At 55.3% G+C, this 27800-nt stretch overlaps 2 protein-coding genes across 2 annotated transcripts in view; both read left to right on the forward strand.

Moving 5' to 3' along the window:
* Positions 1-27800, forward strand: part of LOC142824040 (killer cell lectin-like receptor subfamily B member 1B allele B) — a 110382-nt gene that overhangs the window by 67556 nt on the left and 15026 nt on the right. The window lies entirely within an intron of this gene.
* Positions 13635-21606, forward strand: LOC142824067 (maestro heat-like repeat family member 5). The gene is made up of 6 exons (XM_075915807.1): positions 13635-13772; positions 14156-14311; positions 14695-14817; positions 15239-15341; positions 16647-16721; positions 21554-21606. The coding sequence occupies exons 1-6, from the start codon at positions 13635-13637 to the stop codon at positions 21604-21606; spliced, it is 648 nt and encodes a 215-aa protein (XP_075771922.1).

A 27800-nucleotide genomic window follows, 5' to 3' on the forward strand; every position in this document is an offset into this window, starting at 1 on the left:
TACGTCCTGGCTCCCTGATTTGCTCCCCCAGCCAGTACGGACCCTGCAGGGGGCTGGGAGGGGTGGGGGGACCGGGTGGAGGCTGGAGGCAGGACACCCTCCTCCACCACAGGAGAGCGAGTGCCCCATGTCCTTCCCCAGCCAATCAGGAAAGGGATTCGCACGCAGCTTCCAGGGGTCCTTGGATGGGAGCCGAGGGGCAGCTCCAACCCCCTGCGCCAGCAGCAGCTGCTGGAGAGGAGGGAACAGAACCGTTAAAAAGGGACCAGGGGTCACCCGTCCAAAGGTCGCAGCAGCTCTCAACTGGGAACTGGGCTGGGCTGGGCCATCACTTCCTGGGGCGTCACACGGGAAACGAGGCCTGTTCCCATCACTGCAGGAAGGGGGCGAGGGCCGGGGAGAGGAGAACGCACCGTGGGAGAGACTCTGCCCCTAGGGGAGAGAAGCCCAGTGGGGAGAGCCCCCAGCTGAGAGTCATGGGAGCGGCGCTCTCTGCTCGGCCCTGCAAGCACCTTGCTGTGTGACCCTGGGCAAGTCACGTCAGGGCTCTGGGCCCCGTGTCCTGCTGTCGCCCAGGGTAACACATTCAAACCAGCGCGTCTCCTCTGCTCCAGGGGTGGAGAACGAGCTCTCCCAGAAGACGCCCAACGGGGCGGAAGGGAGCGAAGAGGAGGAGGAACCAGACCGCCGGCCCACCCCATTAGCACAGAGCAGCGCCCACATGACATTGGGAATGAGGCTTGTGACTGAGCCAATGGGAAGCATCCCCTGTGGGGCGCGTGACTATGTGCCGGAGCCGGTGTCTCAGAGGAGAACGCCCCCCCCCCCCCCCCCGGCTCAGGGACCAAAGGAAACACTCCTACGTGTGACCAGCTCCCTGGAGCAAAGCCGTGTAATATGGGGGCTTTCTGGGAGCACCACGCCGAGGGTGGAAGCAGGGCACCTTGCTTTGAGACAGGGCTACTCAGAGCCCAGAACGGGGGGGTCCTCCACTGCTAGGATCGGAACCCGTCCCAAACAGCACTTCTGTTCCCCACACTGGCTAGTAAGAAGCCCTGCGAGCAACCCCCTTAGACACGCCTGTCCTCTGGGCCACCACCAGCACCACCCGCATACAGGTGAGAGGCTCTGAGTCCCAGTCCCACCAATTCCAAACAGGTTCCTCCCACCCCAGCGAACCAGCCACATGCCCAGGTCAATTTAAGACAGGACCATGCAGAACTTTCAAGACTAATAAGACGGTGGCTCTGGGGCCACTTCAGGCTTCAGTCCATAGCCGAGATCCTTCATAGATGATTATCAGGGGGGAGGACAGGAGTGACGACAAAACTGGGGGAACCCTCAGGGCCCCTTTATCCCCTTGCCCATGGGGCAGGAATCCCATTGTTCTCCTGTGAAAGTCTGTCCCAAGATGGAGTAGGTCACATGAGCACGTCACTGGCGCAGGCCTGACTCAGTCCTTCTCAGGCAGCAGCCTCCGCTTTTGCGCTGATCTGAACGATCACAGCAAATCTCATCATGTGTGATTGGCACCCCCCCGAGGTCAGTGAAGTGCTGCCATTCACTTGCCTAGCGACCCTGTCGAGGCTGTTCCCCACTCCGGCACAACGAATGCAGAAGTTGGGGGTCTGCAAGAGCACTCCAGACCCTTGCTTGCACAGGCTCTGGTCCCGAAACACCCCCCCCAAATCCTAATACCCATATTTTGGGGATGCTGCTGCCACCATCAAGTGCTTTGAACCCACAAACAGGGCTGGATACTTGAAACCAGCCCCAGGGGTACCCCAAGCTCTTTTTCCCAAAAGATTTTGGAAAAGAAAAGAGAAAAACAAGCTGCAGTCTCTGGTGGCTGACCCCTCAGTCAGAGGCATACAGGTCCACACAGACAGACCATCCTGGAGAGAACAGTCAACCAACACCAGTTAATCAGAGAAAAAGAAACAACTTTTAGCATGAAAATAAAGCTAGTTGCAAGCATAGTTGTCAGGGGTTCACACCCCAGTGTGCCTCAGTGCCCCCTGACTGTCCTCATACAGCCCCTCGCCGGGCAAGTTACAGTCTGTATGGGATGCTCATCATGGCACTGGGGTTGTCTCAACTGCCCCGCTTACCTAGGCTGCCTCAAGGTTCGCCTCCAATCCAGGGCTTTGCCTCCAGCCCCTAGCCAGGGGAGCCTTGCTGGCCCTCCTCCAGCTATCGCTGGCTGTCCCCAGCTTGTCTCCCTTCAAGGAGCTCCTGCCTTTCCTGCAGTCAGCTCTCTACTGCCCCCCCTTGAGCAACCTGGGCTTCTCTATATATACGTGCCAGCTGGGCTCTCCCACGCCCTAAGGGGTTCAGCTGGCTTCTACCAGCCAGTCGTGCTGTCCTAGTTGTTTGCCAGCCGGACTCTCTCTAGTCCCAACTAGCTCCAGCTGGTCTCCTTTCTTCTAGCCCTGGCTCCGGGCCTGAGTCCTGGTGTTAAAGGGCCAGTGCAGGGCAGGCGCCCTGTCGCAATAGTACATCCGAGGGTACTGAGGGAGTTGGCAAATGTCATTGAGGAGCCTTTGGCCATTATCTTTGAAAAGTCGTGGAGATCGGGAGAAATCCCGGATGATTGGAAAAAGGCAAATGTAGAGCCTATCTTCAAAAAAGGGAAGAAGGACGATCCAGGGAACTATAGGCCAGTCATTCTTACATCGGTTCCTGGAAAAATCATGGAAGGGATCCTTAAAGAATCCATTTTGAGGCACTTGGAAGAGAGGAAAGAGATTAGGAATAGTCAGCATGGATTCACAAAGGGAAAGTCGTGCCTGACCAATCTGATTAGCTTCTATGATGAGGTAACTGGCTCTGTGGACGTGGGAAAGTCAGTGGATGTGATATACCTTGACTTTAGAAAGCCTTTTGATATGGTCTCCCACAATATTCTTGCCAGCAAGTTAAGGGAATGTGGATTGGATAAATGGACAGTAAGATGGATAGAAAGATGGCTAGAAGGCCACGCCCAGCAGGTAGTGATCAATTGCTCGATGTCAGGATGACGGTTGGTTTCTAGCGGAGTGCCCCAAGGTTCGGTTCTAGGACCGGTTTTGTTCAATATCTTTATTAATGACCTGGATGAGGGGACGGATTGCACCCTCAGCAAGTTTGCGGATGACACTAAGCTAGGGGGAGAGGTAGATATGCTTAAGGGCACAGATAGGGTCCAGAGTGACTTAGAAAATTGGCGGATTGGGCCACAAGAAATCTGATGAGGTTCAACAAGGACAAGTGCAGAGTCCTGCACTTGGGACGGAAGAATCCCAAGCATATTTACAGGCTGGGGACCAATCAGCTAAGTAGTAGTTCTGCAGAAAAGGACCTGGGGGTTACAGTGGATGAGAAGCTGGATATGAGTCAACAGTGTGCCCTTGTAGCCAAGAAGGCTAATGGCATATTAGGTTGCATGAAGAGGAGCATTGCCAGCAGATCCAGAGATGTCCTTATTCCCCTTTATTCAGCTCTGGTGAGGCCACATCTAGAGTATTGTGTCCAGTTCTGGGCCCCCCACTACAAAAAGGATGTAGACGCACTGGAGAGGGTCCAGCAGAGGGCGACCAAAATGATTAGGGAGCTGGAGCATATGACTTATGAGGAGAGGCTGAGGGACTTGGGTCTGTTTAGTCTGCAGGAGCGAAGAGTGAGGGGGGAATTGATAGCAACCTGCAACTTCCTGAAGGGAGGTTCCAAAGAGGCTGGAGAGAGGATGTTCTCAGTAGTGACAGATGACAGAACAAGGAGCAATGGTCTCAAGTTGTGGTGGGAGAGGTCCAGGTTGGATATTAGGAAAACTATTTCACTAGGAGGGCAGTAAAGCACTGGAATGGGTTACCTAAGGAAGTAGTGGAGTCTCCATCCCTAGAGGAGTTTAAGTCTCAGCTTGACAAAGCCCTGGCCGGGTTGATTTAGTTGGGATTGGTCCTGCCTAGAGCAGGGGTCTGGACTTGATGACCTTCTATGGTTCTATGATTCTACATTGGATAGATGGAAAGAGCCACCTTTTGAGACTGGTACCAAGGCAAAGTCCCTGGTCTGAAGACTTAGTTGGAAAAGGAAGGAAGAAAGAAAAAAACCATCTCAAACCCTAAGAAGCTCAGACATTAGTTTGACATCCCTAAAGAAGGAAAACAATAAATCCTGAGAGACGAGCTAAACTTTTCCCTCCTTACACGTTATAAGAAGTCTGTTTTTTGAGGAAGAACGGCTCTTGCACAAGAGGGGATTTTGCAAAACAAGGGCTGCTCGTTAATTATGCAAATGGGGCACAGCGATATTCCACGCCAAGCTTCATTTGCATAAGCTTTTCCTCAAGAAGGCTACATTGTAGATGTAGCCTCAGTCTCAGCTACTTCCTGTCCTGCCCGTGATTCCTGCCGGTTGGGAGGCAGCGCCACACGCTGCCGGGTGGGGAAGGCAGAGGGCGTTTCCATGAGGGCCGTGCACTCCGTCCTTTCCGCGCGGACACTGTGGGCTACTAGAGCCGCTGGGCCCATCTGCTCAGGCCCAGGATGGAGGATGGAACATGGGGCATGTTCTCCAGTCACCCCTCTGCTGCCCTCCACACGGGATCTGCAGGGCTCTGCCGGTTTATCAGCCAAAGGCAGGTCTCCTGGCAGTGGCCGTGAGTTACAGGGGCCTGTGGTGCCCAGGGGACGGGGGAACCCTTGGCACCGGGCGAGGCTGCTCAATCAAAGGTCTCAGCAGGCTCCTCCATGCTCTCTAGGCCCTGCCAGCCCCCAGGGAGCGAGTGTCCCAGGGCAGCTGCCCAGTGGAAATGCTCAGTCCCTACAGGCTCTGCCCCTGTTCATTGCAGACCCTCGGGGAGCCCCCTGCCTCAGCCCAGCCCACAGCCCTGCTGCTGGCAGCCGTGAAGGCTCTGCCGGCCCCCGCCCTGGAGAGCTTTCGGGCGGCGGAGGAGGCGCTGAGAGCCACCGTGTCCCAGCACAGCGCCCGCATGGAGCGAGTAAGAGACGCCCGGCGAGGGGCAGGGGCGTGTGGGGAGAGGGGCTGGGAGAACTGGCTCTGAGGAAACCGGCCCTGGGGCACAGGGTCCCGGTCTGGCAGGTCGGCTCAGCCCCTTTCCATTCGGTGCTGGGGTGGGCAGGTGTTTCCAGAGCTCTGCACGCTGGAGCTTGGACACGTCCCTGGGGCCAGCCCAGCCCCACGGCAGGTGGGTCACAGCCCCGCCCTGGAGCGCGGCACTGACAGAGTCTGCCGAGGGGTCGCCACGCTGGGCTCCCGGAGCGGACGGGGTTTCCTCACGTGCCCTGCAGGGTCCTCGTGTGACCCACCGGTGCAGCAGGAACCATTTGGCTTTGCACTTTGCCCCGGTGCCTCTGACGTGTGATCCTGCTGCCCGGCCCCTCTGGCTCCAGTGCCCCCCCCCCGGGAATTAGACTGGTGCAGGGAGGGCTCTGCCCGAGTCCATTTCTACAGCCCCTTCCTAGGAGGTGTGAGCATCAGTCACTGCCCTGATCAGTTGAGCTCCATCGCCCTCTGGGGAGGCAGGAATTCTACCCGCGTGACAGGGGGACCTGGGACCAAGAGCGGCTCATTGACTTGGTGACGTTCCTGCCCTTCTCCGAGCGCCGTCTGCCAGGAGGGGTGACCTGGCAGGAGGCCGCTCTTGGGCAATCCCCCCCCCCCCTCAGCTTTCTGGCTGCCTCCAGGTGGGAGACGTCGTGGGAGAGATTTTCACCTGGCTGGACGACGTCGAGGACCCCAGAGCCAGAAGAGCCGCGCTGGGAACCATCGCCCTGCTGGCTCGCGCCCACCCCTGGGACGTGGTTCCAGCCTGTGTGGCCCACGCGCTGCCATGGGAGAGGTAGGGAGAGGCTGTTATCACCTCAGCCCCTGATTGCCCCTCCCCTCCTCCTCCAGGGCAGAGCGCGGGAAAGGCCTGGCAGGCCACAGCGATGGAGCAAGCTCCCTGCTGGGCACGGGGCTGTCCCTGCCTCCTGAGGGGAGATGCCCAGGCCCAGCCCCTTGGAAACCAGCCCCTCCCTCTTCCCTGCCCAGAGTGCAGACGTGACAGGTCCCTGGAGAGTTCCAGCAGGCTCCTGATTTCTGTGGGTCACCCCCCTTCCCGCCAGCTTCACCAGAGGGGCAGGACCAGGCTATGGGGAGCATCCCTGGGCCGTGACTCCAGCGTAAATGTCACCAAGCAGCCTTTGGTGCAGGCTGGGCTGGGTGGTGTCACGCTGTGCGCAGCCCCAGGGCAGTTACTGGAAGCAGCGGCACAGGCTGCAGGAACAATGAGGCCTCTGGGGAAGGGAATAAATGAAGAGCTCGCGGAAGGGACTCACCCGCCTCAGCCTCCCCGCCCCCGGGCGTCTCCTCTAAGGGCCCCCTTTCCCGCCGGCCTTCCCAGCCTCTCCCTGGGGACACAAGGGGGGGCAAGCAGGGACGCTCTGATTTCGGTTTCTGACCTTGCAGAGGTGCCAGGGAGCTGTGGAAGGCCTTGGGGGAAGAAGCACAGCTCTCCCGCCATGTGCTGCACCAGCTGCTGGACAAGCTCCGGAAGAGCCACCGGGAGGAGAGGAGCCGCAGCGTGTCTCTGGCCGTAAGTGAGACTGGAGCTGTCACATAGCGAACTCGCCACTGAACACGGAGGCCCCTCACTTGGAGCTCAACCCCGTGTGCGTCCCAATGCTCCAAATCAACCCTGCAGCTCCCTGCACACAGGGCTTAACTCCCTGTGCTCCAAATCAACAGGGCAGCTCCCTTCACACAGGCCTAGCAGCCAGAGGTGTGTTAGAACTCCTGGTGGGATTGGTGTGGAGGGCCAGGGGGACCCAGGCCACCCTCTCCACGGGTCCCAGTGCACCCTGTCAGCGTTGGAGTGGGGCACCACTAGTTGGGTGGGGAATCCAGCCGAAAGACGCCAAGCACCCGGGGTTCAACTACCCGCCCTGGGCTGCTTCCTGCCAGCTTCTCTCCCATCCTGAGCGCCGTCTCTTTCCTCCAAACCGGGGCTTCTGCTGCGGTTCCCTGCTGACTGGTGACGGCGTCCGGGTGCACATGCGCTTCTCCTCGGGAGCCCCAGCGGCACCTCTGCCCCCGTAGGCCTCAGCCCTGTCTGAGCTGCTCCACAGGCCTTTCTAGCTACCTCCAGCTGCAGCCCGCCCAGCACGCTTGTGGGGGTGTGACCTTCTCTGCTAGGCAGCCAGGCTTCACCTCTGCAGCCCCAGTGCAGGGTCGGGACACCACGTGCCAGGGCTGATCTCCACTCTGAGCACAGAACGTTAGGGTTAGGGTTAGGGTTAGGGTTAGGGTTAGGGTTACAAATTTACTAACTTTGCGGGGAGCTTCCACCGTCAAATGACTTATTCTTAAACACGGAGGAGGGCACTTGAATTCTCCCCGGGGGTACCCCAAGCTCTGTTAGCACAATAGAGCTTGGAAAACAAGAGAAGAGAAAAACAAACTGCAGTCTCTGGTAGCTGACTTCTTAGTCTGAGGCTTGCAGACAGAGGCAGACAGACCCGCTGACCTTCCAGGACACAAGAATCGAATCATCACCTTCAAAAAGTGATTTTCATTACAAAACAAAAGCTCTACTTGATAAAGCATACGTGGCTGCTAGCTGTGACAGAGCAACTAAGGAAAACAAATTCAATCACAGAAACAATCTCGGGGAACAATGTTTAGATGGTGCATGGTGGAGAGGAAGCATAGACTCTCACAGAGCAATTCAAACCAGCCGAAAAATAAAGAAAAATAGCCACCTGACGACTAGATTCCATTTCCCCCTTCATTTACTCATGATCCTTACTTACTTCATTTCGCTTCCATACCCAAAGTGCAAAGGGTGGTGTCTGAGCAGGCAATTTTCCATAGAAGGTGGAGAGAGTGTTCCAAGTTCCCATCCACAGTGATTTTTATGAACCCCAGCGAAGTGAGCTGCCCCTGTGTCTGTGCCAGGCATAGCACTCCCCAGAGAGAGAGCCAGAGACCCCAGGGAAAAGACCTGCCCTTGCTGGGAGGTTTAACCCAAATAAGAACAGTTGGAGGGTGTGTTTGTAAGAGGCTCGAGTGTGTGTTAAAACTACGGATGCGTTTCTTCTTATTTGACATTTGTAATTCACTTTGCTCTGCCCTTTCTCACTTGCAAACACATAAATCCCACAGCTTGTGCTTAATAAAATCACTTTTGTTTACTATCAAGCGTTGTGTAAACAGTTGTGACCTCAGACCACAATAGACTCAATGTCTGTATAGCTCTGGGGGCGGGGGAGGGTCTCTGCTCTGTGCCTCGGCTGGGGGAGACCAGGAGACCTGGCCCAGCAGGACAGTGTAGCGAGAAGCTCTTGAGTGCCAAGAAGCGAGTGTCAGCGGCTTTGCCAGCGCTCTGGGAAACGCCCCCAAGGAGTCTTCTGTGATCGCGCCCGTGACACGGATCCTGCCGGGGGCAGGCAGGAATGGGCGCAGCGACACCGCCCGGTGCCCCTCGCTGAAACTGTCTCCCTGCTTGAGGACTACGTGGCCTCAGAGGAGCCAGGGAAGCCAGACCCCAAGCCAGGGCATCTGAGGGAGTCAAACGAGCAGCACGGTCGGGGTCCCTCTAACTGGGGCAGGAGGATTCGAACCCGACCCGGCAGAAGTTCCCATTGACCCTGGTGAAGTAGTTTGGGATCTTGGGGGGATGTTCTCCAAGAGCAAAGGAGTGACCCAACCCTCCAAGGCCTGGCAGCAAGGGGCAGACACAAGCCAGGGAGATGGTCAACCTCAGTGCTGGCTCCAGGGTCCCGGTTTGAGATCAGCAAGGACCTTCTTAATCGCCGGGTCCAGCACCCACTGACCAAGACCAACATCTGCCAACTACTGCTCCCGTGACGGTTCTGCCAGGAGTTGTTGTGCCTGGGACGTGCAGTGCCCTGGGCCAGACCCTTCGGGAGAGAGAAAACTCTACAGAGAGTGGCCCGGCAGGTTTTCTGGCTGGGGAGGAAGCACGTGCCCTGAGTGCCAGAAAAGCAGCCCAATAGTGATCAATGCAGGACCACTGATGCCCTTGTCCCTGGCAGGGACACCTTGTGAGAAGATTGGCTTAGATCTGGTGGAACCCTTCTAGAAGAGCAGGATGGACCATTAGTCCACCTCTGTGCTAGTGGGCTATGCTGTTATGCTTAATCGAAGCAACGAGATCTTTTATAGGGGGAAAGGCAGTACGCCGCATCGATTGAGAATACAACAGTTGCATATGCTTTTCAAACAGACACAAAACATCATGCATACACAGTTCTGCCAGATGATATAGTTACCAGTCCAGAGTCTGTGTCAATCTAGTGGCCAGGTAGATTGAGCATAGGGGGGAGCAGGGCCTTGTCGGTCGATCGATCCGATACTCCTCTCCAGATAGTGTGGCAGACGAACGCAAAGTTCCATAGCAAAGCGCCCTGCTTTATATATTCCTCCTTCTTGTTAAAATCCATGGATCTCGCTCTGTCCGCTTGTGACCGGAATGTTATCTTTTGATGTGAGTGTTCCCAGAACATCTCTCGAAGGTTCATCCTGTTGTCAATCGTCCTTTCGGGTGGCTTGCTCCGCTCTAAGGCTCATCAATCTGCCAATTATTCAATCTTCTCATGAGTAGGGGTACGCATTGGTGGTTATAGATGACTCCTCTGCAGTCAGGTTGTCTCATTCTCAGGACTTCGCTCACACTCGCTCAACCCCCTCCTTTGACCATCTGGTTCTAAAGCCATATAACTTTGCATCTTAGCTCAACACATTCACACTTCTTACATGCACAAGTCTCCGGGGTTACAGAACTGCATGGAAAAACAAAACCATTGTAAATTAAACAATTACAGCTTGGCCTTCAACATTCGCAGAATTCCTCTAATCTTACTAACACAGCCAAAATACCCAGAACTGGTTTTCTACTTCGGAACAAAGAAAATAGACCTTCAACTGAAAGGACTTGATTTGTAAACTATTAAATGTATATTAATATATATATATGCCTTATATTGCTATATTACTGCTACATTACTATACCTAAAATAAGAAATAAAAAAGAAAAAAACTCAATCCTAACAACGCTACCCGGTGCCCCAGACAGTCCCCCCACGAGCTGTTATTGCCAACGAACTCCTGAAGGTGCTTGCGAGGGTCGGGCTGCTGTGAGAGACGTTTAATGGACCAAGGGCCTAATGTGACCTGAAAACTCATGGCAGAGCTATGCTGCTTCTCGAACATTCACACCCCTAGAGCCTCGGTCTGCCCCCACAGACAGGTGGGTGAGAAGAGGGATTCAACAAGACACAAAACTGCCGTGGAAGTTCATGGAAGATGATCCTCGACACAAGGATAAGTTGCTACCTTGGGCCCAGAACACACAAGCAGCCCCGCATGATGGGGGAGTGAAAACGAGGACCTGCAAACCGGGACCTGCTGGAAAGCCAGTCGCTGGGAGCAACGTGGGGTCTGGACTGAAACTGCATCGACCTCCCGGCATCGCCCCGGCTCCCTGCTGCTTGTGGCACTGGAGTTACTCAGGCAGCAGAGGGATCGTGGGATGCCCTGTACATGCGCCTAGAAGTTTGGGTCCCCTCATGATGGTGTCGCCCCCTCCGATCAGGCCTGGGAAGGGGAAGGGCGAGGTCTAGGCCATGGAGAGAGATAATGGGGAATAATGTCAGCTGGACTCTTCTGATCTTTCCAAGAGGTTCCCTTCTGCGCCCATTCTAGCAATGGAAGACGGGTCAGGGGCCATCACATCTCCCCTCCCCCCGAGGAACTAACCCTCCTTCCTCAGAAGCCACAAGGATGTGAGAAACGGCACCAGCATGACAGCAAAATGCCATGGGAGCGGATGGGAGGTGGGGACAGCTCAGTGACTTTTCTGTCTCGTTCTGACTCCAGGCTATGGACACGCTCTATGAGATCTTTTTCCTGTGGGGATACCGAGAAGCCATCTTGCAAATGTTTCCCCACTTGCTCCTCCTCTGCGTCAGGCAGGTGCAGCATGTGCTGGACCTGCGCCTGCCAGGGACCTGGACGGCCAGCCAGAAATCCAGCCCTGAGGGATCCAGCCGCCTCAGCCCCTTGAGGTAACGGCAGAAAGGAAGGGGAAGAACAGATTTGATCTGCTGCACCCGCAGGTCACACACGGCCCCTGCGGAGCCCAGGCGCAGTTCTGGGCAGGTCTGTCTGGGGGGAGCGGTGCTGGGCACCCGTGTGCTTGTGAGTCACACTTGCTCCTCTGACCCTGCCTACAGGCCGGCTCCTTCCCAGCACAGGCAGGGACCACGTCGGTACCTCCCCATGCGCCACCTGCAGCACTGGGGCCCGGCCCGGCAGGGGGGCCGTGTCACAGGCAGGAGCTTGAGGGACCATGAAGCTGATTCCGTGTGGACTCCCCTGGGGGGAGCCGGGGAGCCCGAAGGCACCTCAGCTGCTGCAAACGGGCAGAGTTTTGCTCCCTCGCACCAACTAAGGATCTGGCCCACGTGCCCAGTGACCTGGTGCCGGCCCCAGCGAAGAGTCGGGTGTTGGACCATTGGGAGCGAGGGCACCGAGCATCTGCAGAAGATGCAGTGTCGCCACCTGCCAAAACCTCAGTGAGCCCCGACAGGGTGCTGGGTCCATCCCGGGGGAAACCGGCTACTGCTGACCATGCCTTGTTCCCCAGGCCCTGAGCGGGTTGGGCTGCAGTAGATTTCTGACACCAGGATTTTTTTTTCTTTTTTCGTTTAGCACGTCCCTGGAGGCCGTGAAGACCCTGTTTTCCATGCCCAGATACTGGAAGGAATTTGCCAGTATCCAGTTACAGCAGGGCTGGGAAATGATCGCCTCCCGCCATCACTTCTCCCGAGGGGTGGGCTTGATCGCAAGGTAGGAGTCTCAAGTTTCCTCTTCCTGCGGCCTGTCTGGGCAATGGGAGTTGGGCGAGAGATCCTCCTCTGCCCCAGCCGGCCCTCTCAGCCCCGCAATGGGGGAGGGACTGTCTCTCCCTTTGGTAATCCCGGGGACTTTCCCTTTGCTCTTCCAGAACCATGGTCGAGCACCGGAACCCACAGGTCCCTGTGGTTCTCAGAGAGGCCATCGCCATCGTGCAGAGTCGGGAGGAGGAGGAGGCGCTGAGAGAAATCGCCCTGACTTTCTGCACCGAGGTGAGAGTCCGGAGCGGCCTGGCACACGTGGGCTTGTGCAGAGCAGCTCAGACCCCTCCTGGGCCTATAGGGGCTGGGGCCCATGGCCAGCGGTTCAGCAATCTCACAGCCAGCCAGCTCCTCTGCCCACGCAGATACTAGCGGGACTGGGCAGAGTGGAGGCGGGCAGGGTGAGATTGCTCCTGGCTGCATGCACCTCCCTGGGACATGTGACAAGAGGAGATGTTTCTCCAGCACCCCAAGCCCGGGCCTCTCTCCTCGCCTTCCCCTGGGGTTTCTTTTTCCTCTGCCACAGCGCTCTGCCCAGGACGCTTAGCGGTCCCCAGAGAGTCCTCTGTCCCTGGAGTTCATTAGGCGCTTGTGGATTAGTTGCCCTTCTAGGAATGGACCATTTCAAACACCAGCCACTGGCTCCTTCACTCCAGAGATTTTGTGCAGCAGAGAGTGGCCAGTTGGCAAAGATGATGGAGCAGGCACAGAGCAAAGGCAGATTTCTGCTCCTTAGCCTGACGCTGATTTTCTCTTTCCAGTTTCTCCAGAGTCCTTCCATCCTCAGCACTGTCACCAAATCAGACCTCCAGGAACACCTGATGGAATGGACCCGAGACAACAACCCTGCGATACGGAGGCTCTGTCTGCGAGGCCTGGCCAGTGTTCTCTTCTGGCCGGGGAAGGTGAGGGCACATCTCAGGGCTTGCTGGGGTGACTGCTGGCTAGCCAGTGTGGGGAACAGCAGTGCTCTGTGAGGCTGGTTTGGTGCCTCAGAGGGAGGGCCCCAGTCGTGGGCTGGAAGTCGCCCTGTCTCTGAGGAGTTTGCCTTTGACTTGACTCTCAGTGGTGCCCTGGGGAGCCCCGATCTGACACCAGGGGACCGAGGATGCCTGTGGTGCTCCCAGCGCCAAAGATCCTGGGGTGCGATACTGAGCAAACCAGGCACGAGGGGTGTCCCTGCTCCCAGGCAGAGCATGGTCAGTGTAGGTGGTGGGGAGGCAGGGGCGGGTGAGACTGCTGCGGGGCCCCGGGCAGCGAAATTTCACGGGGCCCCTCCTTTGACTCGGTGCATGCGCGGGGCCTCGGGAAGCGCGGGGCCCGGGACAGCCGCCCCGCTCGCCCTGCCCTAAATCCGCTGCTGTGGGGCGGGGAAGGAGACTCAGGTCGTCGCTCAGGGCAGTGGGGGGAGGGGAGTCGGGCAACAAAGCCCAAACTTGGCAACGGCAGAGGAGTCGGGGGCGGGGTCAGAGCTCGGTGGGCGGGGCCTGGAGCGGCTCTCGGCAGGCGACAGGGCAGGCTCTGCTCAAGGGCCAGGGGTGCAAAGCACCTGGCGGAGCGGCAGGAGAAAGACTTTCTCCCCTGCTGGGGGCTGGGCCGTCCCTGGGGACCGGCCGATGGGGAGGGAGGGTCCAGCCCCTGCCCCAGGCTGCGTCCCAGGACAGTGGGGAGCTGCCTTCTGCATTCCCACAGGGGCAGTTGTTACGGGCCCAGCTGCCCGGGACCATCGCCATGTTCTGCGCCACGGACGCAAGGACCGTCCTGGAGGCCATGACGGAGGCGGCAGACGTCATCTACCTGCTCGCCGGGGAGGGGCTTGGCTCCATCTCCCAGGACATGGCAGCCAGCCTGCGCCCGCTCATTGACCACGTAAGGCTGGGAACCCCGGAGAAGCACATTCCCCCTCCCTCCTCTCCCTGCCGCCCTGCTATGTCCCTGCCCAGCCCCTTCCCCCCTCAGGCCGGCCACGCAGCACCCAAGGGGGCCCCTGCCAAGGGTGGGGCATCTCCGACGCAGCCCCCTCCCTGGCAGAGCCCTTCTGGGCCAACCTGAGCGCCAAGCTCCCAGCCCTGCTGCAGCCTCCCCCCCGAACCTCCTGTCCCCAGATCCTCCCCCGCCTGCTGCTGCTCCCCAAGGGGGCAGGCGTGAGCGCCAGGCCCCAGGGCCCCGGGAGGGGATCCCAGAGCAGCCTCTGTGGCCAGGGACACGGCCCGGCTCTCACCGGCTTCCCCGCCCCCGCGTGTCCTTGCCAGGAGAGGGGCAGTGTCCGCTCAGCCGCCATTTCCCTGCTGGGCACCATGCTGAGCGGGGTGAAGGACCCAGACAAAGCGGCCGTGCAGCAGGAACTCACCAGCTGCCTGCTCCCGCTGCTGCTCCACCTGGCAGACGAGGAGCAGAGCGTGATCCTGGTAAGTGCCGCGCTCGGTATTTCCAGAGAGCAAAGCGCCAGAGTCCCCTGGGCCCCACCCGTCTCCAGAGCCCCTGCCCAGCCAGGGCCACTGGGGACGTGCAGGGGCCACAGGGGAGGGCCCCTGGGCTCAGACCCCTTGGGGTCCCAGAGCGGCCTGGCGCTGCCGTTGCCATCTCTGCGCAGAAGGGCTGAGCTGTGGAGATCCCGTCCGGCTCTCGCCAGCCAGTTCTCAGCCCCTCCCCTGAGCAGCCTCCCTTTGGGAACAAGGGGCAGGAACCTCCCCTGGCAGCGAGAGCAGGAGCCCAAGGAGCAGGGAGGAGGGGACGTGCCCCAGACGCTCCCTCTCTCAGCGAGGCCCCTCGCTCTCCCCTTGTGCTGCAGAGCTGCAAAGTGACCCTCTTCCGCTGCGCCGTGTTCCTCGGCTGGGCCAATCGGAAGAGTCTCTTCTGCAGCCTGGCCTGGGACGGCTCCTCGCAGCTCTTGCTGTGCGTCGGGAAGTGCCTGGTAGGTGTGTTCTTTGGGCCCGCAGAGCAGTAAGTGGGGAGCTCAGGGAGACCTTTCTAGCCCCACCCCCCGAGCACCCAGGGGGTTCTCCACCCCGCTCGTCACGCAGGGACATCAGAGGCAGCCCCTCCTAGAAGGGCTCCCGTGGGGTCCTGCCCCTTTTGCTTGTGGGGTGGGCACAGAGGCTGTGCACCCTGCTCCTGCCCTCCACTCCCCTGCTGCCCTGCAGGCCCTGTGGGGTTAGGACACTGGGACTGCTGGGCACCCTCTGCATCCGGCCCTTCCGAGAGGGGCAGCTCCATCGTCTGGGCTCCTACTGGCTCTTGCCCTGCCCTCCCTCTGAGCTTCAGCAGCCCTGGCCTGCCCGCTGTGGGCAGATCACGTTGTCTGCACTGAGCATTTCTCCCTGCTCTGTTCCTAGATGGAGAATAACGAGAGGAACATCCCCAGGCTCCTGTTCCAGGCTTTAAAGTATCTGGAAAGCTCCCAGCCGTCCATCCGACATTCTGCAGCCCTGTTCATCGGTAAGCAGAGCAAACCCACGTGAGCTTTTCCCGTGCTTCCTTCAAAGCTCTTTTTCCACTTCCCACTCCGTTCTCTGGGACCAGGGGGAATTTTCACTAGTTTCATTGAACAATCAGTTCAATAGGTTACGATGTTATCACAAACATGCGCTGCCCATCCCGACAGTCTCATCCAATCGCATTAATGGCTCTAGTCTCTCCAGCCTAACCAGCATCTCTTCCTCCTTGTCAGTTCTGGGCTTTCATTGTCTGTCATCCCGCTGAGACACATGGGCACAGACAGACATAGCCCGGATCCGATATGTTTTGTTCTCTGCTTGTGTGGTGGTGAGCCTGGGCCAGGCAGAACTCAGCTTTCCCAAAGGTCCCCCCTGCTATACGTCTTTCAGTGGGCTTACAGCCAAATTAAGTGTCTCCCAAGCACAACTTAGCTTTTTGGGTCACTTGGCTTAAGAGCTGCATCACAATGCCAGTGGGAGGGGGGAAGAGGAGAGCTCCCTGCAGAAGTCGTAAGGACACTGCACATTTAGCATTCTGGGGACACGTCTGTTTGAATTAATAAAAAATGAACATGAACCGAAAGGGTTTTCAGGACAAGCATCAGCCAGCAACTCAGGAGCCTCCTGCAACTGCAAATGTGAAACATGGATATAACATGGAAGAGTTAGTTGAATAAAATATCAGCCCTATTGTGTTTTTGTGTATGATTTAGTCCTTCCCATCCCTAACATGCTGCTTCAAGGTCTGCAGCTTAACACTGGTGATCATGTGCTATTTCCTAAATTAACAGAAGTCAGGTTATCTACCAGAATGACACACAGGGTGCTCTCTTAGCTGGTGTAAAATGCTACTCCCAGCTATAAATTACGATGTGTCACTGAGGAGATTTGCACTAGTGTTTGAAGAAATTTGAAAAGTAATACCAGTGGGAAACTTGATTTAAATCAACGCACCCTGCCTGACAAGCACCAGAATCCGACAGCGGGGATCTGCGTGTGCCAGAATTCACATTTACTGCAAGCTGGAGGGAGCCACTTTGCCATTTGGTCCCATCCAAATTCTCCTGCCCACAACTTTTTGGCCACATCACCAGGAAACCAGCAAGATGTAATTTCAGTCTCCTTTGCAATCGGCCTTTCAGTGACTTCTGGGGTCGGATGCTTTCTCCCATGTGCTTCGTGCCACATCGAAGGGCCGGGTATTGAATTTCCCAAGGGCTGTCTTGTGGGAATGGCTGAATCTTTAGCAATTTTCAGGGATGATGTTGAAAAGTCCTGAGCTCCGGGGTATTCCTTGTCTGTTTAGGAGAGACCATCCACCATTTCGTCTACCTGTTGGCGGAGACAGTGAGTGCAGATGGCATCTTCCGCCTGTGTGAAGGTAAGGAAACAGCTCTGGGCGTTCGGGCATCTGTGGGCAGTATGAGGCCTGAACACAGCTGCCCCAGTGTCTGTCTCTGTCTGGGGACAGTGCTTAAGGGGGAAGAATGGTCTTGCTGGTCAATGTAAGAATGGGAGTCAGGAGATTTGAGCCACCAGGAGCAACTCTGTGCCTCACCTTCCCCACCTGTAAAATGGGGATAAGAACACAAAGGCTCTCAAGGGAGGCCGCCCAGAACTGAAGATGACTAGTCAGTAGGAGGAGGAGAAGGATTCTTACCCTCTGTCACAAAAAGTTCCACCACCTGCTCCCCTCCACTACAGAGGCTGTAGGCCAGGGACCTTCACCCAGAGTTGGGTTCTTGGCTCCTAGGCCATCCCGTGCGGGCCCCCAGGAAACACCTTTCCCTGCCACCTCTGGAGCACTGAAGGTGGCACAATTGCACAAAGGATTCGGTAGAAGTTAGGAGCCAAAGCCCCTTTGCGGCTCTGCACCTAAATGCCAGAGTTACGGTTGCTGTCGTGTTCCCGTGGCAAAGGCCATTCGGAAGCAAAGATTTCCCAGCCACCTGTGACAGCAGCTCTGTGAGTTTTCCAAGCCATTTCCTCTTTCTTTCAGCTTTCCAGGAAGTGCCTTTAAGATCAGACAGGACCACAGCGATCGTCCTGAATGAACATTTTAAATGGCTGCAGAAGCTTGCGACCCTCGTGTGGGGTGCGTTTTGATTAGGGAGCGGCACCGACACAGAAGGACTCTTCATCCTGCCACGGTACGTACAACACACGGGAGCAGCTCTTTGGAGCCGGGGCTGGGCCGTGGGGTGGGTATTCACAAGGGACATCAGCTTCCGTAGCAGAGTCCAGCCCAGAGACACCTGGGAAGACGTTCCGAGACTCTCGCAAAGCCAGGGCCCTGGGCAGCCAATGGGGGTACGTCTACACTACAGCGCTAATTCGAACTAATGCATCCAGACTAAAAAACTAGTTCGAATTCACATTTTGCTAATTCGAACTAGCATGTCCACATTAAGTGGACCCTGAACCGCGGTTAAGGCTGGCTGGAAGCACTGCCGGCAGGGCATCAGATGAGGACTTAGAGCATGGAGCTGCTGTCACAGGCTAGCCAAGGGCAGTGCTTAAAGCGACCCGACCCCCACCCCGGACAGACAGTTCTCAGGGGTGCCCCGCTTGCGAAGCAGTCCTGGCTTGGAGTGCCCTGAGTGCCCACACTGGGCACATCACAGCACTCGGCCATCAGACCGGCTGCACTTGCTGCAGGCTGCCATCTGGGGAGGGGGGCAATTGGGGGGCTGCAGGAGAGCTTCCACCCCCAGAAGCCTGCAGAGCCAGCCCAGTCCTCCCCATCGGGGGCTCGTACCCCATTCCTCCCTCACCTCCTTCCACTTACCCTTCCCTAGACCCCCTTCTTATTGATGTACAAAATAAAGATAACGTTTCTTCCAACATTGACTCTGTCTTTATTGAACAAAACTGGGGGAGACTGGGAAAAGGAGGTGGGAGAGGGGAAGAGAGAGGGTGGGAGAGGGGAGGGCAACTAAAATGATGACGGGTTTGGAACTGGTCCCATATTAAGAGAGGCTAAAGAGACTGGGACTTCTCAGCTTAGAAAAGAGGAGACTGAGGGGGGATATGATAGAGGTCTATAAAAGCATGAGTGGTGTAGAGAGGGTGCATAAAGAAAAGTTCTGCATTAGTTCCCATAATAGAATGACAAGAGGACACCAAAGGAAAGGAATGGGTAGCAGGCTTCAAACTAGTAACAGAAAGCTGTTCTTCACAAAGCAAAGAGTCAACCTGTGGAACTCCCTGCTGCAGGAGGCTGTGAAGGCTAGAACTAAAACAGAGTTTAAAGAGAAGTGAGATACAGTGATGGAGGTTGGGTCCATGGAGTGGTGGTATTAGCCGGGGGTAGGAGTGGTGTCCCTGCCCAAAGTTTTTGGAAGGCTGGAGAGGGATGGCATGGGACAAATGGCTTGGTCATTGTCTTCGGTCCATCCCCTCCGGGGTACCTAGTGTTGGCCACTGTCGGCAGACAGGCTACTGGGCTAGATGGACCTTTGGTCTGACCCAGGACGGCCATTGTAAGCTCAGAGCCGCCAGCCTGGTCCCGGGAAGAGGGGGAAGGCTGGGGGGCATCGGGTGGGTGGCTCGATCCGTGCCAGGTGCTGGGTCTGCTGGCTGGGTGCTGGCAGGCTTGCACCTGGCACGGGCACCGTAGCCAACCCGTGCCCCTTTAAGGGGTCCGGGGCCGGGAGGGGGGCAATAGAGTTTCCCTGGCGTTGGCCAGAGTGGCCACCAGGGAAACCTGGGGAGGGCTAGCCTCCCACTAGTTTGAATTAAGGGTCTACACAGCCCTTAATTCGAACTAGTAAGTTCGAACTAGGCTTAATCCTCGTGGAATGAGGATTACCTAGTTCGAACTAAGTGCTCCGTTAGTTCGAATTAAATTCGAACTAACGGAGCGCTAGTGTAGCGCCTATGAAAGTTAGTTCGAACTAACGTTAGTTCGAACTAACTTTGTAGTGTAGACATACCCTTAGATAGTTGGGTTTGTGATGACCGGGAGACCCGTATGGTCACTTGCCTGCCTGGTGCGAAGGTTGCAGATCTCTCGAGGCATCTACATAGACTTATGTGTAGTGCTGGGGAGGAGCCGGTGGTTGTGGTACATGTAGGTACCAATGACATAGGAAAGGGTAGGAGAGATGTCCTGGATGCCAAATTTAGGCTGCTAGGAAAGAGACTGAAATCCAGGACCTCTATGGTGGGATTCTCGGAAATGCTTCCAGTTCCACGCGCAGGGCCAGGTAGGCAGGCAGAGCTTCAGAGTCTCAATGCGTGGATGAGACGATGGTGTAGGGAAAAGGGGTTTGGATTTATTAGGAACTGGGGACACTTTTGGGAGAGGGGGAGCCTATACAGGAAGGATGGGCTCCACCTAAACCAGGGTGGAACCAGATTGCTGGCACTAAACCTTAAAAAGGCCGTAGAGCACTTTTTAAACTAAGAGATGGGGGAAAGCCGATTGGTGCGGAGATGCACGTAAATCGGATGGAGACTTCTCTTAGAGGAGAATCCATCGATAGAGATTCTTTAAGCTATAGTCAGAAAGAGAGGAGGGGAGACGACAAACCATAGGCCAGAGCAGACAAACAACCGCATACAAAGGAATCCAATGCATCAGGGAAGGGCAGACAAATAAGCAGTGGCAAATTTTTAAAGTGCTTCTACACAAATGCTAGGAGTCTGACTAATAAGATGGGTGAACTAGAGTACCTCGTATTAAAGGAGGAGATTGACATAATAGGCATCACTGAAACCTGGTGGAATGAGGAAAATCTGTGGGACACAATCATACCGAGATATAAAATATATCGAAAGGATAGAGCAGGCCGGGTGGGTGGTGGAGTGGCACTGTATGTGAAAGATAATGTAGAATCAAATGAAATAAAAATATTAAATGAATCAACATGTTCCATAGAATCGCTATGGATAGTAATTCCATGCTCCAATAATAAGAAATTAGCAGTTGGGATATATTACCGACCACCTGACCAGGACAGCGATATTGACATTGAAATGCTGAGGGAGATTAGCGAGGCTACCAAAATAGAGAACTCTATAATAATGGGGGATTTTAATTATCCCCATGTTGACTGGATACATGTTACCTTAGGAAGAGAAGCAGAGAGAAAATTTCTCAATGGCTTAAATGACTGCTTCTTGGAGCAGCTGGTGCAGGAACCCACCAGGGGAGAGGCAATACTCGATTTAGATCTGAGTAGAGTGCAGGATCAGGTCCAGGAGATAACTGTTACAGGACCGACTGGGAATAATGACCATAATTTAATAACATTTAACATGCCTGTGGTGGGAAGAACACCCCAGCAGTCCAACACCCTGGCACTTAATTTCAAAAAGGGGAATTACACAAAAATGAGGAGGTTAGTTAAACAGAAATTAAAAGGCACAATGACTAGAGCCAAATCCCTGCAAGCTGCATGGAAACTTTTTAAAGACACTATAATAGAGGCCCAACTTAAATGTATACCCCAAATTAAAAAACATAGCAAGAGACCGGTAAGTCTAACTTCAGTACCGGGCAAATTAGTCGAAACAATAGTAAAGAATAAATTTGTGAGGCATGTAGAAGAACATAATTTGTTGGACAAAAGTCAACATGGGTTCTGTAAAGGGAAATCATGTATTACTAATCTATTGGGTAGATCGACGGAGGCATGTAGATTAGTTTATTCGAAAAAGGGAAATGAAGCCTCGATTAAAATAATCGCGGCTTCATTTAAATTTAAATGGCTGCCGCGCTGAGCCGACAAACAGCTGATCAGCAGTTTGTCGGCAGATCGGGGCAGTCTGGACGCGCCGCGGTCGACAAGGAAGCCTTTGTCGATCAGCGCAGGTAAACCTGGTTTCACGAGGCATACCTGCGCCGATCGACAAAGGCTTCCTTGTCAACCGCGGCACATCCAGACTGCCCCGATCTGCCAACAAACAGCTGATCAGCAGAGCGGGGCAGCCATTTAAATTTAAATGAAGCCGCGATTATTTTAATCGCGGCTTCATTTCCCTATGCCGATCTGTCTAATCTACATGCCTCCGTCGACGGCCATCCCTAGAGAGGGATGGCAAGAGACAAATTGCTTGATCATTGCCTTCGGTCCAGCCTCTTTGGGGCACCTGGTGCTGGTCACTATCGGCAGACAGGCCACTGGGCTAGATGGACCTTTGGTCTGACCCAGTACAGCCATTCTTATGTTCTTACGGCAAACAACCTTTTCACACTCTTTCCCCCAGGTTATCTGGGTAGACACCATCACAAGGCAAACATGGATCCCGTTCAGCAGTAAAGAGCGATGGTCATCACTGCAAACAATTCACAACTTATGTCCAGGGCCTAGCCAGGAGCCGCTAGAGCAAGAAGAACGTGCGGAGGCCATGAACACAGAGGTGAGTGAAACACCTGAGTGGAGATGCTAGCAGCAATCGATTCTTCTGACAGAGAGAAATGCCAGTTCTGGACCCAGGCGATAAGCAGAGACTGGCAGGACTGCAGCTATGGGACAACGACCAGTGGCTGCAAAACTTGTGCATGCATAAGGCGACTTTCATGGAGGTTTCCTTCCCTGAGGTGCAGCAGTGCCAGAATGAGACTGGCTTTGAGAGTTGAGAAGCGAGTGGTAATAGCCATGTGGAAGTTAGCAAGGCCAGGCAGCTACCGGTCAGCTGGAAATTAATTCAGAGCGGGGGAATAAGACGGTGGGAGGCTGCTGTGATCCAAGCAGCCAGTGATCCAAGTAGCAACGAAGGACAGTAACTCTGGGAAACATGCAGGCCATAGTGGATGGCTTTGCTGCAATGCAGTTCCCTAATGGTGGTGGGGTGGCAGATGAAACATACATTCCTATCTTGATACCTGGCCACTATCCCAAAGAGCTCATAACTGGGAAGTGGTAGTTCTTGCTGGTGCCATGGGCTTTGGTGGATCACAAAGGCCGTTTCACTGGCATCAATATGGGATGGTCAGGAAAGCAGCATGACATGCGCATCTATAGGAACTTTGGTTTAGTCAGAAAGGTACAAGGTGGAATTTTCTTCCCACCTGGAAATCTTGCATCGGAGGCATTGAAATGCCAATTGTGATTCTTAGAAGCCCAGCCTCCCCTTCTTGCTGTGGCCCCTGAAGCAGTACGCAGGCAGCCTGGACATCAGTAGGAAGCAGCTCAGCTATAGGCCGAGCAAATGCAGAATGGTGGTAGAAAGAGCTTTTGGACGTTTAAAGGGAAGGTTTTGCCGTCTATTGACTGGGTTAGACCTCAGTATAAGCAGCATTCCCATTGTTGTAGCAGCCTCCCGTGAGCTCCCTAAAATTTTATGTCAGGGTAGGAGCATATTAAATGTGATGACCTGTATATTTTACACAGCCCTGTCCCCGATCTGCCATGCACCACAAGCAATAACCATACTGTTGCTGAGAAATCCGGCCCCTCCCATGCATGTACAGGCATGTCAGCCGCTCTGTTTGCTGCCTCAAGATCTGCTCCTGGGTCTTGGTTTCACGTTCCATGCACGTTATCCTCTCCTCATGCTCCACGCATCTTCTGCAGCATCGTTCTCCTCTGCCCATGCGGGTGGGTTGCATTTGCTCATGGAATGTCATTCCGTTATGTTTTCGCCTTCAGATCTGTTCTAGCTGAACAGTTGGATGAGCCAGGGGAGTGGGCCTCAAGCTCACTGTTGCATCCTCTCCAAGAAAACAAGGGAAGGGCAGACGCTAGAGAAGACACATTGCAGAATGCAGAAGCTAATCTCTGAGCATAAAAGAACATTTGTCCGACACAACAGGCGTGTGTTAGTTACAAGGCAAAAGGCATCCTTTAAGCAGGCTCCATGCAGCAGATACAGCACAGAGGTCTTAAGGGAGCTGCTGGACTTGATTTGGTGGTAGGCATGGTAGGGAACAGTTTGGGGCTCGCTCTACTAACTCTGCTTTGAAAACACGGTGGTTGCAGCTCCCATAGCTAGGCAAGGGCCTATGTGTGCAAAGGGGCCCAGAGTGGCATGGAGACAGGGAGGGAGTCTCGTGGCCACCACATGTTCAGGCGCAGGAAAGAGTCTGTTCCCCAGAGCTGAGCCCTGTGAAAGCCCCAAAGCTCGGCTCTCTCACCAACAGGTGGAAGATATCACCTCCCCCACCGAGTCTGTCTAGGGAGACCGAGAATTGTCTTGCAGCTTGGGTGGGAAAACGCCCCCTACAAACATAGTCACCGCTCCAAAATAAACCCACTAACTTATTTCTGTTGTACAGGAAAAAACTCCAGGCCCATGTGGCGACTCTGAGGGAAAGGAGAGCGAAGCTGCTGGGGTTAAAGGAGACCAGTGAGCAGAGAAGCCAGCAGTACCTGGTAGGTGTCTGTTGTTTTTCCCTGGCTGGGAGACGTAGTTGAGACTTAGGATTGTTTATTGTTAGATTTCTCTGTGGCCTTGGTGAAGGTGGGTTTATGTGAGTTTCTCCGTTCTCATGGGATAGTGTGTGCGTGTTGCAAATATTCTCTCCCTTGAAAAAATGGAAGCTGCATTTGAATGAATGAATGAATTTCTATTCACTGTGACGTTCATAAACAACTTCTCCCAAAACACAAGGGTTGTTTCCCAGGAGACTAGGACACAGGCCCTTATGGGATATTGGGAGCAAAGGGTAAAAAAGTCCCCCCCTTGTGATGAAAACATACAGTCAAGTATCCGGCTGTGAAGGATTCAAGGTTTTGAACCCCAGTCAGGGGAGCTGACACCCTTGACAACCCCCTAAGCAAGGTGTTCATGTGTGTGTGTGGGGGGGGAGGGGAGGCAGCGCCATGTTCCTGGAGGGGGACAGTCCCATATTTAAAAGCTGTTCCCAGTGTTCTGACTTTGTCCCATATTCCCCCGGAGCGGCCAGCACTCAGCAGGGTTTTGGGGGTTGGAAACCTGCAGCTTGCGGGACACCAGCAGCACACGAGCCAATTTTCTGTGGCCCCTTCCCACCGCAGAGCAGGGAGCTTGTGCTGCAGCTTCCGGCTGGGAAGGGGAAGGGGTGGGAAAGGTGCATGCGAGTCCCTGGGGCTGCCCCTGCCCAGCCTGGGGATGCAATTCCTGGGAGCCAAGGGAAAGCCCCAGCGTGTGCCTCCTCTGTGCATGACTCCCCCCTCTCCCCCGAGGAGGGAAAGCCCTGGTACACGCCTCCTCTGGAGACCCCCCCCCTCCCACCACACCATGCCACTCCAGTTCTCAGCACACCACAGACCTGGGGGAGAGGAGCAGCCACTGCACTTCCAGAACCCCCAGAAGTGGCGCGTGGCTGGACTCCCATCCACCTCACGGGATGCCGCCACTATCTCCATTGTCACTGGAGGTGGGCAGTGGGACTCCTTGGGGTGGGGGAAATCAGAGGGGGGCCTCCCAAACAGCTCATGAACGACTGTTCGCACCCTCGCAATTTGACCAGTTGGTCACGATTGACGGGTTGGTGACCATCGCCATAGCGACTGGGGGTCAGGCTGGGCTGGGAGTTTGCACAGGAAGCTGGAGGCTGCAGCCCTGTGGGTGTTCAGATTGGGGTGGGGGTGTCAGAGCATCCAGCATCAGGGGCTCTCTCCTGCTAAAGGGCTCTGCTCAGCCAGGACAGGGCTCCCAGCCAGCCACAGGCAACTCCCCTTCCACTGCCCTGATGCCAGGGTGAGGGGCACAGCCTGTCTGAAAGGGAAGTGTCGGGCCCTGTCACTTGTGGTCTGGGTCCCTCACCCACAATCCCCATGAGGCAGGGGAGGAGCCAGGGTGCACAGTCCTGAAATGCAGAGTTTGTGTCCTCGTCTCCCTGTGGCACCCATGGGTGTTTGTTAGCTGGGCCTTAGCCCCGCCCCTTCACCATGAGGCCACGCCCCCTGCTCCTTCTCATCCCCCCTGGGGCCCAGTCCCTCCAACTGCCCTGACTGGCCTGCCCTGGGCTGGGGACACAGGCTAGGGACTGCTCTTGGGTGCTCCAGCCTCTGCCCAGAGCAGGTGGATGGTCCTGGACAGCCCTTGTCCAGCCTGGCTCTGACGTCCATCCCGGGGGGCGTGGGGGGTTCTTTGTGCTTTTCATTTTCACTTTTTCTTCCTGGTTTTAAATGCCTTTTGGGGCGGGGCAGGATCCCTCTTTGTTTTACTTTGGGGGAGACTTTCCAGTTTCCCGGAGTACGATTTCCCTCGTGGGTTTGTTTTTTTCTTCCCTTCCCATCCCACTTCTTTTTTTCCCCATTTCTGCTTCCTGGCCAATCAGTTTCAAAAAGAAAAGAATTTGCAAGGAGAACAGGGGGAGAAATTGTGATTTAAAAGAAAACAAGCCAGATGCTGTGTCTCCGAGGCAGCACTCAAGGCAGCAGGCGTGGGACAGAGCATCTCTAGTCCCAGAGACCGGGGCATGGGTCTGTTCCCAGGCACTTACCCACACGGCTCAGCACGATCACAGCCAAGGCCAGAGAGACGCACCCGGTGCCCAGCGCCACTAGGCAGTGTCGGTACCTGAGGGGAGCAGGCGGGGGAGCTGGAACAGAGGGGTTCAGAACACAGGGTCAGCAGCTGCCGCAGCGGGATCAGAGCTATGTCACCACTAGTACTGGAGGCAGATCCACAGCTGGTGCCAACCCACCCCACAGAGCTCACAAGCAGCAGGTCAGTGGCACAGAGACTGGTTTTCTGCACTTAAAGGCTCCTCGCCCAATCGCAGGCGGTGTCAGTCAGCTGCAGCCCGACTGCCAACCCTGGGACCAGATCCAGCTGCTGGGAGTTACCTGAAGTGCTGCACTGATGTGAGAGAATTTATCCTGATTCACACCCCTTGGAAATCCATCCCTGTCAGAGTGCAGGGCACGAGCAAAGTCCGTTCTCATAACAGTGGTGGCCGCACACACCAGCTGGGATCAGGACCCTGTGGTGCCGGGCGCTGCACAGACGCAGCGAGAGACAGTCCCTGCCCCAGCTGGGACACAGAGCCCAAGGTTGGCAGGGGAGGGCCTTGCAGCCAGTACCTTGGTTGTCAGCTGCAGACGAGCTACCCCGCTGGGGGCAGGGGTCCAACCCCATGCCCCTGTCCTTGTGCTGCATCGTCCCCAAGCAGAGCGACAGTCGAGCTGTCTAGGACAGAGGGGGTGGGACAGGGCGGTGATCCTGCTACAGCGGAAGCATCTGCCCTCATACTGCAAAGCACTTGGCTGTCGCACAGAGACAATCAGATACCCAGGTAGGTGGGTGCACATGGGGATGGAGGGATAATTAGATCCTGTCACACACTGGAGCTGGCTAAAAGGAAGTGGGATTCCAACCTCCCTTCCTCCCTTTCACTTGGCTGGGACGGGGGGAGGGGGGGCGGATGGCATGCAGGAGGGGATGCAGGGTGCTGGCTCCTGGAGGCAGTTCAGGGCTAGGGCAGGTGCTTGGGGTTCAGGAGGGGGTTCAGGATACAGGAGGGCAAACTGCTGGTTCAGAGAGGGGATTCAGGGCAGGGGTTCAGGGTGCTGACAAAGTTTTGATCAGAGTAACGAACATTTCAATGTTTGCCCAATTTGGGGCAAAACCAAATGTTGAAATATTGGAATTACCAGTTGATTTGTTTTCTATCAAAGACACACAGCAGTGAGAGAGAGAGGGAGGTGCACCAAGGGAGACCTAGTGAGAGACTCTGTGAAAGAGAGTTTTGTCCTTGAGGCTACGTCTTCACTGCATTCTTATTTTGGAATAAGCTATTCCGGAGGAGATATTCCAAAATATCTTATTTCAAAATAGCGTGTCTACACTACAGGGAAGCCTCACAATTAGTCCAAGGCAGGCTTCTCTAATGTGGATGCACTGTCTCGATTTAGACCCCCCCAGGAGGCACTGGGGAATAATTACTTTGAATGGCCCTGGGGAGGAGTTATTTTGAATTAGCAGCAGTGGAGCATCCACACTACCGCTATTCCGAAATAGCTATTTTGGAATCAACGTTATTCTTTATGGAATGAAGTTTACAGACATCAGAATAAGCTGTCTGTTATGTCAAATGTATTTTGATAACAGAATTGCTATGTAGATGCTATATAGGAAGCCTAATCCGAACTACCTAGTCCGTGCCGCATGTAGCCGCGGGCACGGAGTCCGAACTAGCTGGCATTTAAAAATAGCGGCGCCTGGCAAGATGCAAATGAAGCCCGGGGAATTCAAATCCCGGGCTTCATTTGCAACTTCGGTTGCCTACATTAACCACCCTAGTTCGAACTAGGGTGGTAGTGTAGACATACCCTCTGTACCTGGGAGCAAGTCACAGAATTACACTGAGCCTTAGTTTCCCAAATGTAAAATGGAGTTCATGCCTCCTTTCTCTGTACTGTTTGTAACTTTTTTGGGGCAGGGCTTGTCTCTCTATGGCTGTGTCTACATTGGCACCCTTTTCCAGAAAAGGGATGCTAATGAGACCAGTCGGAATTGCAAATGCCCCGGGGATTTAAATTTCCCCCCCGGCATTTGCATGAACATGGCTGCCGCTTTTTTC

Source organism: Pelodiscus sinensis, unplaced genomic scaffold, assembly GCF_049634645.1.
Source record: "Pelodiscus sinensis isolate JC-2024 unplaced genomic scaffold, ASM4963464v1 ctg37, whole genome shotgun sequence".
NCBI classification, from domain to species: domain Eukaryota; kingdom Metazoa; phylum Chordata; order Testudines; family Trionychidae; genus Pelodiscus; species Pelodiscus sinensis.